At 37.0% G+C, this 16,523-nt stretch overlaps 1 protein-coding gene across 1 annotated transcript in view; it reads right to left on the minus strand.

Moving 5' to 3' along the window:
• Nucleotides 1–1,584: 1,584 nt before the first annotated feature.
• Nucleotides 1,585–16,523, minus strand: part of LOC109408235 (protein kintoun) — a 47,894-nt gene continuing 32,955 nt past the window's right edge. The window contains exons 2-5 of the mRNA XM_062851993.1: nt 6,096–6,882; nt 2,759–3,156; nt 2,583–2,697; nt 1,585–2,215 (exon numbers count right to left, since the gene is read on the minus strand). Of these exons, the coding sequence (XP_062707977.1) occupies nt 1,916–2,215; nt 2,583–2,697; nt 2,759–3,156; nt 6,096–6,882 (1,600 nt within the window). The 3' untranslated portion in view covers nt 1,585–1,915. The remainder of the gene's footprint in view (nt 2,216–2,582; nt 2,698–2,758; nt 3,157–6,095; nt 6,883–16,523) is intronic.

Consider the following 16,523-nt stretch of genomic DNA (forward strand, 5'->3'; position numbering starts at 1 on the left):
TTGTTTTCAATGAGTTCTCATTCCCTGCTCAGGTAGTGGTAAATAAAAGAAATTTTGTTTTAATAAATGAATATTCTATGTGGCTTCATGAAAAAATAATCCAGTGAGCGGTGAATGGATGCATAAGCGGTAATAGGAGCCAAGAGATAACACTTTTTAATTTTCATTTTTTCGGTTGTAAACATATTTTACGATCGTTTTATATTTTTTCTATAATAACAACATAATTATTAAGTTGTTGACGAAAATTGATGTGTAATTTTCGCCAACGTCGATTGTCCTAAACTTTGCGAAAATACCGTTAAATGAGCATTGAATGGCGTCCTCACGGTACATATTATGCGGATAACTAAAAAGCTTTATATAGTAGTATTCGGTAATGCTACCAATTCCTTTTGTATAACATGATTAAAATTTGCTGTGATTAGTAATTAAAGTTGGTAGTAACAATGTTGGGGACATGCAAAGTACCAATACGGTCGTAAAGTCGCATGAATGTTGAAAATTGTGAATTCAATTCATGCCTAACTTTACCAAACACCGTATGTGACATATGTAAACAAAAAACAGATTTTTACATGAGGCGTTGAATTTCGTTGAGGACTACTTGTATCACTCACCTTTGGGGATGATTTGTGAAAAAATACCCGGATTTTTCACGTTTCTAAAATGCTCAAGGTATGAGTTGCTGTGGGAACAGCGAACTTCCTCTTCGATTTTCTCCGCTCGTTGATTTTGTTAGATACGGTGTTTGGTGAAGCTAGGCTTGATATTGAATTTGATCTATGAATCATGTTTTTATTACAATATGTTATCTTTTTAAAAAAATTTCCATGTGGACATAAGGAACATTCCAAAAAAGGGTGCGCAGAATTAGGAACATAGACACACTTTAGAAATTCCTTGATTTTACAAAAAAACTAGCTGTACCCGGCAAACTTTGTCTTGCCTACTGTGTTTTTTGACGTTTCAAGTCCCTAGCCAAGCCCATGTCTCCGTTCAAAATGTATGAAACCCCAATTTTCAAAAACTCTCAATTTTCCCATGTTTATGTCTCATAAACCTTCCTTGGGTGAAAACTAACAGAACAAAACTAAGACGACTAAAATCGGACTACCCGTTCGTAAGTTATGCGCGGTCCCACGTATGCCACTGCATTTTTATATATATAGATTGAGTGCTTTGTATAAAAAAAAATATATTTTTCCCTTAATTACTATGCGCGGTCAAAAATTCAGCCAAATCGATTCCACTTGGAATTTATTACAGCTGATTGAAATTGAAAATGTCTTAGGTACGCAGAATATGGGCCCTCCACGGCAATTCCGTTTGTCTCGAGTTCGCCGAAAATCGATGGTGCTCTAGAGCAACCATGGGAAGTAGAGGGGGTTAACGATGTTAACTTTTTGGTTAACGGTACCCACCCCTGATTTTCACATTATGCAACACATATCAGTAGTATAATCAACCAGTGCGGAAAAGTTGGTCATTACTGATACTGAAGGAAGTAACATAAAATAGAATTCTGAATTGCATAAATAACTGTTTTGCTGGGTTCACGGTCATCAAAGAGAAGAACGAGTATTGATTTTTATGGCAATTGCATCCATTTGGGTTTATTCAGCTTTAACGGATTATGATAAACTCTATCAATCCAATCTTTTAAGTTTTGATTTGTGATTCCTAAGTAGGTACAAACGAAGTTCTAATCTTTCGATCTAATGCTCGTATTTAAGGAGGTTTTTCTCGTGAATTTTGTATTCAAACATATAACAATATTGTGATGTAGTAGGACTTGCACACTCTATTAAAAACGTACCCTCAAAGAGTACTAGCATTACGATCAAAACCTAACCGGAAGTGAAAAACGTTAAACTGCTTACACTTCGAAAGTGGCCTACAATGGCCATGCGTGCTACATTTCGATATCAAAAATCATATCGCTCTTGAACTCTATATCACTGGAATCGTTGCGCTTGGCATTTTTGCATTGAGCTGAATTGCAATTCTTGCTTTTGCTGGCGATGAATTTCTTTTCCACCTTACGACTGATTTCGATCGGTTTAGTCGAATCATTTTGCTGCTGGTTCTGCGCTTCAGATTCTGCATTTGCTTCGATGGAGTGTCCCACATCGGAGTCCAGCGAGATTCCACTATCATGCTCAACGTCTCTTTGTACTACTGGGACCGGTGCTTCGTTGTTGGTTGGGTGATCCTAAGAAAGAAAAAGTCGGTTGTTCATTACACCTTATTTTGCCTTTTTATATGAATTAAACATTATGATTTTAATCCTAGCATTTCTTAACGTTTCAAAAGAGATAGTTCAAAACAGCTTGACAAAGCTATGTAGATATACATAACTGTATATCACGATACTGTTTTTAACATTTTCCATTTGTTTTGTTCAAAATAACTAAGATAGAGTGTGTGTACTTTTTGCATTTTTTGCATTTTTGTTTCTGGCTCTTCAGAATAATAATAACGATTTCATCTTTCTACTAATGATATAGTATAAAGTTGTGTTTTTAGAGATAGATTGTTTTTGAAGAGAATAAAAAATGTCTTGTTAACTCATTACTCACCTTATCTTCATTATCAGTGCTTTCTCCTTCGCTTAGACGACGAGTCAAAGCGCGACGTTTGCTCTCGTTTTTCTTTGCGTTCTTCTTTTTTTGTCCGAGAATGCTAGTGTTGGATCTGTAATGAAATCGAATTTAAGAAAGGTTGCCCATTGTTTATTATAAAAACAAAATCATACCTAAACAATTTGGTTTTAATTGAATCACTGAATCGCACTGTTTTGCGACAACTTTCGGACAATTCACCGTTCGTTTGCTCAACTGATTCGGCGACGCTCGATCCATCCACCGAGGTGCCCAGATAATAGTGTTCATCGATGGACGAGCATTCGCTGATGCTCCGTTGAAGAGACGAACGCTTCAAGATACCTTTGTACTTGTGGTTGAACTGTATCAGGGCCGATAAATTGTCCACGGAAGCCGAGTCAACTGCATCGTTATCTGTGGCACTGTGGCATGATTCGGAAACGCTGCGAGCTTTTCGTTGCTTGGAAGCCGCTTCACTGTTACCGGAACTTTCGAATGCATTTGCCTCAGTTTTTGGCTCAATCTTGGATGTGGTTTCATCTGCTGTAATCTGAAATGGAACAACACGAACGTATGCGATTACTGCAAATTTTAACTGGGACAAAGCCTGTTTCTCAGCTGATCTAATCTATCCACTGTTTAGCGCAATTTTTTCATTTGGTTTTTCAGATGTGTGCTTTTAAAAATTGGATTTTCGTCTTCGTTATATCTTAACCTTCATGATCTATAGGTTCTAAAATAGACGATGTCTAATCGAATTCTAATCTAGTGATTGAGATTAGCCTGGGACTTTTTGAGTTCCATTATCCATTCCGCTCGATTACTTTCTCAGAGAAAAATTGCCAAGGAAAATCCCTAACATTTATTTGACAAATGTTTTTTTTGTAGAAAACTTCAGATCTTCAGAATCACAAAACGATGCGACGTTTGTGGAAAAAAATATGTCGAATTCGTTTGTGAACATGGGTTGGAACTGGATCGGTGGAGAATGTGTAAATGCAAGCGAACCTGAGTCTGGTTAAGGTCAACTGTGCAACTGTGGTCTAATCTAGCTCTAATCCAGGTTTTAACTGAATCAAAAACGAAAACAACATTATTAAGCTATATCCGATATTTTATCAATTTTATTATTTCCAAGGTGCGGCAGGAAAAAATGCGAAAATTTCAAGGAACTATTACACGTTAAACATGGGCATATGACTATTTTTTAATGACAGTGTATCAGTCTATGTCTATATTCTAGCACTGTAAAATAAAAATAAATATATTTGATGTTTAACATGTGATAATGTAAGCCCAATAAGTGGGTATCAATCAATTGGGCGCCCAATGGTCATAAAACAAAATGGCTAAAACAGAAAAAAATAGCTTTAATTCGATGAAAAACCAGACCATGTACTAGATGAAATAAGTACATACACCTAAACCTTATTTTACGTCCACTATTGGCTTAGCGAAATAAAATTCTACAGCCAAAATAAAAAATAAATAAAATGGAAAATAGAAAAAATAGACATTTTTATATTTTTGTACACTTCTGCTAATGTATGGTAAGTGGGGGCAGGATGGGTCACCTAAGAAATGGATCCCTATAACTTTCTGAATATAAATCGCATTTCTCTGTATTCTACCACGACTCTCAGATACACTAGTCAGCTATGATATAAGAGTATAAAAAGGTAATAAAGTTTGAAACCTGCTTCTTGACAAACAATTTTCAAAACATGACCCATCTTGCCCCACCTCATTTTAACGGGGGCAAGATGGGTCAGCTATAAGAAAACTCGATTTTCCTCCAACAAAAAATACTATATCTTCTAGTTTTTCTCTATACATCTAAGCTTCATAGACGTACAGATTACATGAAGAAAGTGTTGAAACATATCGGTAGATTATTCTCAGAACTAGAAGATTTTTGTTCGGGTAGCCATAAACGGACTTTGAAAACCTATATTTTTTGAAGGAAAATTTAAAAAATATGTTCTCAAATTTTCAGTGCTCTCATCGCTTCGATAATGTAGGTCACAGAATAGCCTTTCCATGAAAAATAAAACATTTTCAAAAACTATGCAAACATACCGAAAAATTAGGGTGACCTATCTTGCCCCGTCTACACAATACACGTAGTTATATGGAATGTATAGCATAAGGAGTATAACGAAAAAATATTTTATTTATTTCTGTGCGAGGAACGTATAGAATTTTCAAAACAATATACCACTTTTTTGTGTATCCCCGTCGTTCATCTGGAAAAATTATTGAAAGATTCAAAACATATATTGTGCGATTGAAAACGGTACTGACCCATCTTGCCCCCTGACCCATCTTGCCCCCTGACCCATCTTGCCCCCACATACCAATATATGAAGATACTGTAGAGAAAATTATAAATTCTGTATTATGCAATTCAGTATCATAATTTCTATTTCATTTAACTCATTTCGGTATCATAATGGTCATTTTTTCCGAACTGGTTCATTATGCAACTGAAATGAGTTGCATAATGAAAAATAGTTGCATAATGTTCATTATGCAACCCATTTGAGTTGCATTATGAACATTATGCAACTCAAATGAGTTGTATAATGAAAAAATCATTGCATAAAATTTTGTATGCTACTCGTTGCAAAACTCGATATTTTCAGCACTCATCGTATTTATCCAATTCGGAAAGCCTCGTTGGATAAATGTACGACTCGTGCTGAAAAAATCAACTTTTTGCAACTCGTCACATAAATAACTATTATCAGATATGAAATTTAGCGACCTATGTACTTTCTGTGGTTTTAAAATTCTAATTGTCTTCAGCGTCAGGCGCCGTCCTGTGAAGGTTAGAGACTAAAATGGGAAAAAAATAATTAACCCGGGAGCGGTCGCGTCGTGTACTGAGTACATGCCCTATAAAAAAATGCACGCATGTGGTACACAGCGTGAGCGCGGCGTCGCTGCAGGTAGTCAAAGACGCGACTGCTCGAGGGTTAACTTTTTAGAAAACTGCCCTGTTAGAGATCATGGGACATTGAAACATAGATTGGTTATCGTCAAATAGACGAAAATGAGGTTTGAAGTTGAAAAATACTTTCGCATTTTTTTCCTGCCGCATACTGTGTTGTTATTCTTTACAGTCGTGCATTTGGGTCGTCATGGCACGCTGAGCATACACTGTGTCAGCCGGGTGAACTTGAGCTAATGCACGAAGAAGGTTAAACAGCGTTGCCTGGATATTCGGTTTCAAGTCAATTTTTCCACATGCGTCGGATCCCTTTGCGGTCTTCGAAGGGATGGTTCGTCATCAAAATTCGAACAGAAATCATTTATCGTTCTATTTTTAGGAGTTTAAGAAGGAACCCAAAGACTGTACATGAGGAAAATGTATTTTACCCTGTCCCAGGCTAAAATACACATGTTACCAGATATCTAGTTCGATCCACACACTTACACGGTAAAGGAAAATTCAATTCAAATAAAATAGAAACATAAAAAGCATACCTTCAATTGATCACAGCATGACTCCGATAAAGATCGTTTCTTGTTTTTCCGGCGTTGACTTCTTTTGCCCTTCTTGCTCTCGTGCCCTTCATGCTCGATGTTTGTCACATTTTCGCCGGAAACTGTAGCATCGACCACCTCCGCATGTGCCTTCACATCCTCTTGCTGTTCATCCTCTTGCATTGATTGATCAGTCTTTAGTTCTCCCTCTGGTGCAGAATCGATCCCTTCGTCGCTTTCGGTATCATCTTTTGTTTTGATTTCGATGCTCAGATGGGACAATTTGCGTTCCTGTTTGATGGCATTTTTGGACACCGCTATACAAAGACTGTCATCTTCAATTTCCTTCCCGAAATTGTTGATCTTATCAGTGATATCTTCCATGATAGAATACTGCACCAGATCGTTTTCGTTCGTTCCAGCATAATAGCTATCGATGAGTCCATGATCGAGCACCACTTGCAGAATTATGTTGTTATCCCACTCCTCATGTTCAACCTCTGCAATGTTGGCATTTGGAAACCGGGCAAAGAATATGTAGTAGCAGGGGAAGAATCCGTTGCCAATGTTAGTGAATCTGCAGCTGACCGAATCGGTGCCTTTTTGTAGCTCTATGCTGGACGGGTCGACGTTACGAACGTTTAACGTAAATGCAAAGATGTTATCCATTTTGTTTGCGGAGAACTTTGGGAAAATTATCTTCTTATTAGCGCTGTTCGAACTGGGTTGTTGTAGTTTGGAGAGGTCAACTTTTTCCACTGGTTTTTGGGCCATTTCATCAGGATAGCTAAAAGCATAAAAAGAAGATTGAAATTTAGCATATTATCAAAATAATTTACTTGTTATAACAATCCTCTCTCATTTTAATTGTTCAGCCATGTAAATCGCCAATTATTATTGCACACCTTAAAAACTCGCCAAATGTTGCACTGCCTATGATCGCATATCAGTCCCATATTTGCTGGGTTTCCTATTCATATGGGACAGTTATGCGATCATGGGCAGTGCACACCTCATAAGAAAAGCATGGAGTGTTCAACATTTGTTCAACGATTCACCCTATTACAGTTTTATTTCCGTTTTCATTTTGCAGCACTTGGTGGGGCAATGAAAGCACAAGCCAGTTCAAAGCCGATGATAAGGAGGGGTAATGGTTAAATAGTCTTTGCTGATCACAAAAACGCCATGGGACAGGAAAAACGTATTTTGGTGTGGGCCGGGGATTAAGTTCAGACTTGACAATATCAATGCTATTCGGCTGCAAAATTCGACGAGATGAAAATGCTGAAGAGAATTAGAGCTTTTGAAAAGAACAAAACTAGTTATTTATGTGTGTGCGTAACGTTAGTTATTTTTATTTAAATTTGAAAAACCGAAGTAACACACTTGAAAAACTTTCAGCAGTTCCAGATTCAACTCCACAATTTAGATATACTTACTAGCGTGATTTAAAACATCGTTTTTGCTCCACACCGCTTATTCGATTCATAAGCAGATTTTATGTATTCTCCAAAATTTTAGCTGATTTGGTTGAAAATCGAGACTGCAAGGCTTTGAAGGGCTTAAAGTTTGTATGGAAATTACTGTGAGAAAACGATGTTTTCCATTCAATCGACCATAGCATTTTTCTCATGTAACCTTGAGGGTTATAGAACCCCGGATACTCCTAGGCTGGTCTATCAGCTACAACTTTGTCGAAGACCGCACTCAAATCGGACGCCTCATTAATTAGTTATCGATTTCTATCCAACTGGAGAAACTGTAACATTGATCCTTCAGCTTCCCAGCAGGCAACATTGCTGCGCATGGCGCCAAAGATAGCACATAGAAATCAAGGCTACTATGTTTCACTGAAAATTACAGTGATGCACATCGAATTGCTTGATCATCATCGGCAAAGTTGATTCTTTCAGCAGAATTAAGACGCGCATTTGTCTTTATCAGCTACAAAGCTGCAACACGACGGGCTTGGTGGTCTAGTGGCTACCGCTTCTGATTCGTATGCAGAAGGTCATGGGTTCAATCCCTGGCCCGTCCTTTTCATCCTACTTTGTATCTTTCTATCCACTTTCTCTCGCTCTCTCTTCTCTACATATACAACTCATGTATATTCATATGTTCATAGCCATCGCTAGAACCAGAAACGAATTGAAAAAAAGTCGTTTCCCTCCCTTCCAACTTCCACTCACAGCACAGTGTATATAACGCCTATAAGTTATGCAACCAAAGCGTGCTGTGCCGCTTGACCTTATTCACCTTATTCACCACACAATCTATCACGAATACTATGAATAACCCTATCCATGGATCGCATCACCGACCCAACGGTGACTCCCAGATCTCCCATCCTTTCCATCTAACAAATACCCCAGTCCGTGCTGCGTTGTGGGGACGCAGAGTGCTCTCGGTCTCTAGTAGCAACAACCAGTACACTCTAACATTCCTTTCCCTTCCCAGCTGACTATAAGGACTTGGCCGGCGCCGGTATTGATCCAAAATGTATGAGCTGCTAGAATTGCACTTTGAGAATAAGTGGAGTGTCCCAGCCCTTATTCATTTGGATCTCAGTACAATTGGTACCAGTTCAGATCAATCACGGAGGAGCAACCATTGACATGTATAGTCGGAATTGATCGTTTTTGATCGATCGTGATCGATCAGCTACAAAGCTGCAACATCAAGTTTATTTATTTAAAAGGTTTAGTTTATAGTATGTCAAACTTACATATTCGGTCACGAAATTAAAGAGCATAGTTAGCTCCTCCCCACAAAATACTAAGCGTGACTTTTCTCGGTTTATGCATTACAATGTCAATTTCTATTGTTTTTTTTTTTATTTTTTTTTTTTGTTTTTTTTTTTTTTTTTTTGAAGAGTGACTAGGTGGAGCTGCAGGACAGCTGATAGCAAAGCCTGGACCCTTTTCCAACTTCCCCCTACTAGGACCAATACTCACGATGGACTAGACGATGTCGTCAACTTGAGCAAAGTGTGTAGTAATTAGCGTAGTAGTTTTTAAAAATACTGTTCTTAACTTTTCCCATCGCACTAGAGTTTTGATCGAATGGAAGCTCCAAAGATGATTTGATAATTGAACAATATTTCAATAATCGAAAATCTCCGAGGTCACTGGACAACATTCAGAGATAAAAAAAAGGGTGTCTATGTCTATGTTAACGCCTTCAGAGTACTATTCTTAAGAAATATACAAAGAGCAAAAAGAAAAGAAAATGTGTCGTAGCTAATTTTTAAAGATTTGATATTTCTGAAAATTATTCGAAGACAGCTACCAGAGCTAGCGTTTTTAGCCGATATGGGCAACTAGTTTTTCTGACAGCTTCCCCAAACAATAATCAGATAATATCCTCAGTTATTTTATAATACATTCTGAAAATTATTTCAAGCTGATTACCAATAGTGTCAATAGCCGTTGTTAGTCATTGACAGCACCAGCATCATCCCCAAATAACTCTCATATTAGTGTTACATAGATAACACTTTTTGAGCTTCCATTCGATGTTGTAAGAAATTCGTCAAACCCTATTTGTCAAAATATAGTCAATAATGTATCAAATTGTGTTTCTAATTTCGCTAGTCGTCTTCTGCATATCTGTGATCATCTCAGTCCAAAGTAATATTATATCCATCGTAACCCTTTACAGTGTCAACCGTCCTAAGTCCTAACTAAATTCCTCCTTTTTTTGATCAGTTAAATAAAACCCATAAAAATAAGAAATACAAATATAAACTCCTATAATCAACAGTTATATCTTTACCTAATCAGTCCATAATTTTCTAATTGTAATGAATCTAATCTGTAAGGCTGTAAGTCAACTTATCCTAGCGTCCCATGTCCTGTGTACTAACGAATTCAAGTAACGAATGATGAGTGTAACGCAGAGACCTCCTCTACCCACTCTTGCGTTACGTTAAATTTAACAATTATTGTTAAATTTGAGAAAATTCAAATAATGCAAAGATTAGGTCTATGCAAGCTGAATTATAATTTGTTTTTGACTTGTGATAAATGCAAGACGGATACTACTTTGATTCCTATTAGCACTTACGGCGATTCCTTCACTTGCGCTCAACTCGTAAACTAGATATATCTAGCTCAAAGTCCAAGCGGTGGTGAATGAACTGGCGCTAAAGTGCTAATGGGTTAAGCCCTCCCATCGCGTCAAGATCGAATATCCAGGGGGAGGGAATGTCAATTTCTATTGTTATTGTCTTAATCTAACAACACGGTGTACTCAAATTTATGGCTGCGCATCTGTGCGCAACAACATCGTTTTCTCATGATAATGTCCATACAAACTTTGAAGGGCTTGTGCAGTCTCCATTTTCAACCAAATCAGCTCAAGTTCTGGGAGAAGGCATAGAATCTCGTTATGAATCGAATAAGTGGTGTGGAGCAAATACGATTTTTTTAACCTTGCTAATATTTACCCACTCTTATATCTACCTGACTAATTTTGGACTAATGATTCGTCCAGAACAATATTTACAATTTTTCTTAGAACATAGGCGCGACATATTTATTTATTTATTTATTTATTTATTTATTTCTTTGACCTTCATCGGGCATAGAGCCTTAATGAAGCCTGGCTGGGAAAAGCCTTTTTGAGTTGCCCACATCATACGGCTCACTCAAATAGGCATAAAAACCCTGCATCTTTTGAATACATATACACATTAAAACATAGGCAAAAAATAATAATAATAATAGTACAAAAATGCCTTAAAAACTAAATTATTATAAATAAAAAAGTCATTCTATAAAAGCATTACACATAACACAAAAAAAATATATATAAAATAAAAACACATAGTTTCTTCCACAGAGTATGTTCAGCTTCTGAGCTATCGATGGCTATCCTGAAGCCTTCGTTTGAACGACTCGGCGGAAGTGTTGAAGTCGAACAGGTAGTGTACACTGTTGAAAATGTCAGACATGAACCGGATTGGTTCATGCATTCCATAGCCTGAATTTCTCGATACAAGCATTAAGGTCTGAGGTCACGCTTCTCACGAGAGAGAGGATTTCATGGGTTTTTGGTATATTCTGCGTAATTTGTCGAATATGAGGTCGAATATCGCAATTTCCTCATGTGCAATTATTCTTCAGGTATCCCAGAGTCTTCTGTAAAAATTTCATGATTTTAGGATATCCCAAATTTGAATACCGTGGTCAAGAGCGATCAAATCTACAGACAAAAAGTAGATGGTTGTGCACTTTACTTGCAAATTTGATACACAAAAAAGTCATGTATCCTCAAAAGCCCATGTGCAAATACTATTATAAGTTCATAGATGCTGTAAACGTAAAAAAAAGTACATGTTACAGCATAAAACTTTGTAAACCGTGCTTTTTTAGAAAATGTAATTTTGGTAAAATCATTCAAATTTACTCAAATTTGAGAGGAGCCAATCTCCCATTTTCTCTCATCCAGAGAAAGAGCAAGAGCATAGCGGGTAGCGCAAGGATTCAGGGTTACCAAAAATGTCTTGTGGTGGTAGGATACATTACCAACTACTTGAAATTATGTCACATACTGAAAACGCTTTTGTTTATAGTATAAAAATGGTTCATATCACTAGTGCAAGTAGCAGTGAAATAAAATGAAAATATAGCAAAAGACGTATGCACACATTTATCATTTTATTTCAATCATTCACCCTGTGAGGAAATTAGAAGAGTCGAGGCATTGTTGGCAACCCTACGCGGTTTACTTTCGCTCTCCATCGTTGGCTCTGTATTTACGACTGCGGTGCGTTTAGTTGTTCACCTCTAAGGTGCTCGAATCCAAACAGATAAAATATTTTTTTTTCATTTATTATCAAATTTGTAACAAAAAACTTTAACCGTTTTTCAATTTTTCTTTTTTATTCCTGTTTTGCTTATAAACCAAATGAAAAAAAATAACATCAATGCAATGGTAGAAACAGCAGAGCGAAAAAAAAACGATTATGAACACAATCATTTATATCAAATTCATTGTTGGATAATTTAGTAAACTTATAGATATTCTCAAAAGTTGAGTATTTCTGGGAAACAAGTATCATTTCTGGAGCTCGATTTGAAAAGGTCGTATGTGCTTTTGTCGATTAAAAATTCGATCAGTTGGATTCGCTTATTATAGCAAAAATCGTTGAAATTGAACAAAGTTGATACATACAGCAGAATCATCACAAAGCAGGCTTTCCGTTACATCATTAAAAATCTCCAAAATATCTTCCCTATTGCTACAATAACTAAAATAAACTGATCGAATTTTATTTCGGCAAATGTACATACGACCTATTCAAATCGAGCTCCAGATTTGATACTGTGCATGGTAACTCTGCTAAAATATTGATGAGATGTTTTATATCTTCTTCTTCTTCTTTTTGAGTATTGTTCTTCTTCTTTTTTGAGTATATGGCACTGCATTGTTTTGATTTTGTATGGGATTTTGACGTTTCTTGGCCTTGTTGTTTACAAAATTTCTGTAAGAGTGAAAGAGAAGGAGAGAATTTCATGCAGTGCCCTATTGTTCTCACTAAGACGAAGCCTGCTGCTCAGCCTGCTGTTCTGTGAATCAAGGCACGTGTTCCCACGTTTGATTTTTGTGCTATGCCATTGAAAAGAGTTAATTTTCTGTAAATGCGGCACTACTCAAACGTCATTTTAGTGGGCTTTTGCATCCATGAGCTCTTCCATAGTTATAAATTTTGACTTTTCTCTTCCAATAACCATTCTGTACTTTTATATCGTGTTGTAGGCCCGACGATAACACTAATCACATGAAAGTAGAGGCAATTCCCATTATAAATAGTTTATGAATCGTTAGGAGATCATACCCGCCATTTTCGACATTTAGAATTACTAGGAATTCCATGTCCAAATCTGGGTGCGCTTTGGTAATTTGAGGATTTTCGAATAGTATAAATTATTATTCTTCATTCTTAGGAATATAAGGAACTTTTTTGCCCATGAGAAAGAATTTTTCAATTGATATTTTCTTACTGAAAAATAAAAATACAAATCTCCATTATTTTATGGAAAATTCGCTCAAATTTAAGCAGATTGGCCAATATAATCACCAATATCTCGAATCCCACTAATTTGATTCAAAAATTATGTTCAGATGATTGAAACATATTGTATTCAGCTTTCTATTTATGGAAAAGGATTGAAAATTGGTTGATCGCAACGATAGATATTTATATATTAGTAAATTTCATATTTTTGAAAACTGTAGAGCTCGATTTTCAGGAAAAACTTAAAAACTGTTCTACTTAAATTTTTTTGCTGCACGTTCTTGATATCAGCACATAGTTATGCATCAAAAATTTTGGTCGTTGATAGAAGCTCACGACTTTCGATTTATTTTGTAAGCTAGTGTTATTTGTACACATCTCGGTCCGCTAGAGAAGTTCAAGGATTTTTGAAGAATCTGTGTAAAATTCTTGACTTTTGGAATTTCTTGTTCATACCTGGATCCTCTAAGGGACCGTCCATAAATCACGTAGCAATTTTGGGATAGAATGGAGTTCCTCAAATTGCTACGCACCATGTAATAGGTATGGGAAAAGCTACGTCATTTGTGAATGCTCTATAAGTTTATTTGAATATTTTAAAAATGTAGAATTTCTTATTCTACATTCGTAAAAATATTAGGAATTATTTGTCCGCAAAGATAGTTTGAGTATTTTTGAAGAATCTATAAAAAATTAACGACTTTGAGAAATATTTAGATTTTTTTTTGTTCTTATCTTGGTTCGCTAAGGTAATTCGAGGATTTCGAAAAAAACTATGTAAACTTAATCAATTTTAGGATTACTTGAAATTCTTGACCATATTTTATCTATAAGGTAGTTCAAGGATTTTTGAAGAAACTACGCGAACCTTATATAATTTTTTGTCCATATCTTTAATTCTTTGTCCATACATTGGTCCACTAAAGGATTTCAAGGATTTTTGAAGAATCTATGTATAATTCTTGACTATTGGATACATACTTAGAATTCCTCCCGGAATTCCTTCTCTGATTCTTACAGGATTTTCTTCAGAAATTCCTCCTGGAATTCCACTAGGAATTCCTTCTGGGATTTCTAAAGGAATTCCAACTGGGATACCTCTACGAATTCCTCCTAAGATTCCTCCTGGAAATCTTTTTTTTTTTTAATCTAGTTAATTTATTGAAGGCAATAACTACTTAATTTTAGTGATTAGTTCTGAATAGAGGCCAATGTACTCTAAATTAGGGCAACTCGAGGTTAGGAGGTCACATTTTTCAAGGATGGGTAAGGTGATGATTGGGTAACGAGTTTCTCTGGAAATCATCCGGGAGTACTGCGCTTGTGTGCTCGGCGTCTGCTGGTGTTGGAATCAACTGTTGCGTGGGTTGTTCTTCCGGATGGCCAGGATTTAGTTCAGCAAATCCTCCTGGTATGCAGGAACTCTTCCTATGATTATTACATGTTATTCTTCGGGTATTCCATCAATAATTCTTTCTGGGATTTCTCCAGGAATTTCTCCAACGAATCCTCTGGGAATTCTTCCAATAATATCTCCAGGAACTCCTCCTAGGAATCTCACAGAATCTCATTTTTCTTGAGATTTCTTTAGCAATTCACCTGGGATTCCTCCAGGAATTTATCCTAGGATTCCTCCAGGAAATTTTTCTAGGATTCCTCCAGGAATTAGGATTTCTCCAGAAATGTTTACTAGGATTCCCCCAGGAAATCCTCCCGGGATTCCTTCAGGAATTCCTATTCGGATTTCTTAAGAAATTTCTTCTGGGATTCCTTTTCGAAGGCTTCATGAGCTTCCTATGGGAACTCCTCCAGGAACTTCTTTAGGAATTCCTCCTGAGGACTCTCCTAAAATGTCTTCAAGAATTTCTCCTGGAATTACTCCAGACCATTCCTCTTGGGAATCCTCCAGGAATATTTTCGGAAATCCTTCAAGAATTCCAACACAAATGTCCCCTCCAGGAATTCCTCCTAGGTTTCCTCCGGGAAATGCTCCTGGGATTACTCCAGGAACTCTCCCTAGTAATAATACGGGAATTTCTTCTTGGATTCTCCACAAATTGCTCTTTGAATTCCTCTAGGAATTCTGAAAGGATTCCTCCAGGAATTAATAGGTACAGGATTCTTACAGGAGTTTCTTCTGGGATTCCTTCTGCAATTCCTGCTGGAATTTCTCTAGGCATTTATCTTAGGAATCCGCTTGGAAATCCTCTAGGAATTCATGCTAGGATTCCACCTAGAATTCTTTCATGGATTACTCCAGAAATACTTCCTGGCATTCTTTTAGGGGTTCTCCCAGGAATTCTTCCTGACATTCCTCCAGGAATTGCTCTTGGCATTCCTCTAGAAATTCCTCCTGGGATTCTTCCAGGAATTCTTTCTGGGATTCTTCTAGGAATTCTTGCGAGGATTCCTCCAGGAATTCCTCTTGTAATTCCTCATGGGATTCTTCCAGGAGTTCCTCCTGGGATTCATTCGTGAATTCTTCCTTGAGTTCCTCCATGAAATCTTCCTTGTATTCCTCCTGGAAATCCTCCAAGGATTCCTCCAGAACTTTCTCCCAGGACTCCTTCAGGAAATCCTCCTCGGGATTCCTAGAGGAACTCTTCTTAGGATTATTGCATGGTTTTCTTTTGGTATTCCTCCAACGATCCTTCCTGGGATTTTTCCAGGATTTTCTCTTCGGATTTCTTCAGAAATTACTCTTGGAATTCCATCAAGAATATCACCAGGAACTCCTTCTAGGATACTCACAGGTTTTTTTTACTGAGATTTCACCGACAGTTTCTCCTGGGATTTCCTCCTTGGATTTCTCCAAGAATTTCTCCAGAAAATTCTCCTAGGATTCCCCCAGGAAATCCTTCTGGGATTCTTTCAGGAATTCCTCTTCGGATTTCTCCTGGGATTCCTTTTAGAAGTCTTCCTGAGCTTCCCATGGGCATTCCTTCTGGTATTTCTCCAGGAATTCCTTCTGATGTTTCTCCAAAAATGCCTTCAAGAATTTTTACAGGCATTTCTCCTGGGATTCATCCAAGCCATTCCTCTTGGGAATCCTGCAACAATATCTTCGGAAATCCTTCAGGAATTTCACAAAAATATCACCTTAAAATCCTCCTCTGGGATTCATTCGTGAAATGTTTCTGTGGATCCTCCAGGAATTCTTCCTAGTATCCATACAGGAATTTATTCTTGGATTCCTTCAGCCATTTTCCCAGTGATTGATCCAGCAATTCCTGCAGTAATTATTCTTTGGATTCCTTTATGAATTTTCTAAGCCTTCCTCCACGAATTTCTACAGGAATTGCTCCAAGAATTCTTACATGAGTTTCTTCTGGGGTTTCTTCTGCAATTCGCCCTAGAATTCCTCCTAGGATTCCTAGGATTCATCCTAGGATTCCACTTGGAAATCC

This window comes from Aedes albopictus, chromosome 2, assembly GCF_035046485.1.
Source record: "Aedes albopictus strain Foshan chromosome 2, AalbF5, whole genome shotgun sequence".
In the NCBI taxonomy this organism is placed as follows: domain Eukaryota; kingdom Metazoa; phylum Arthropoda; class Insecta; order Diptera; family Culicidae; genus Aedes; species Aedes albopictus.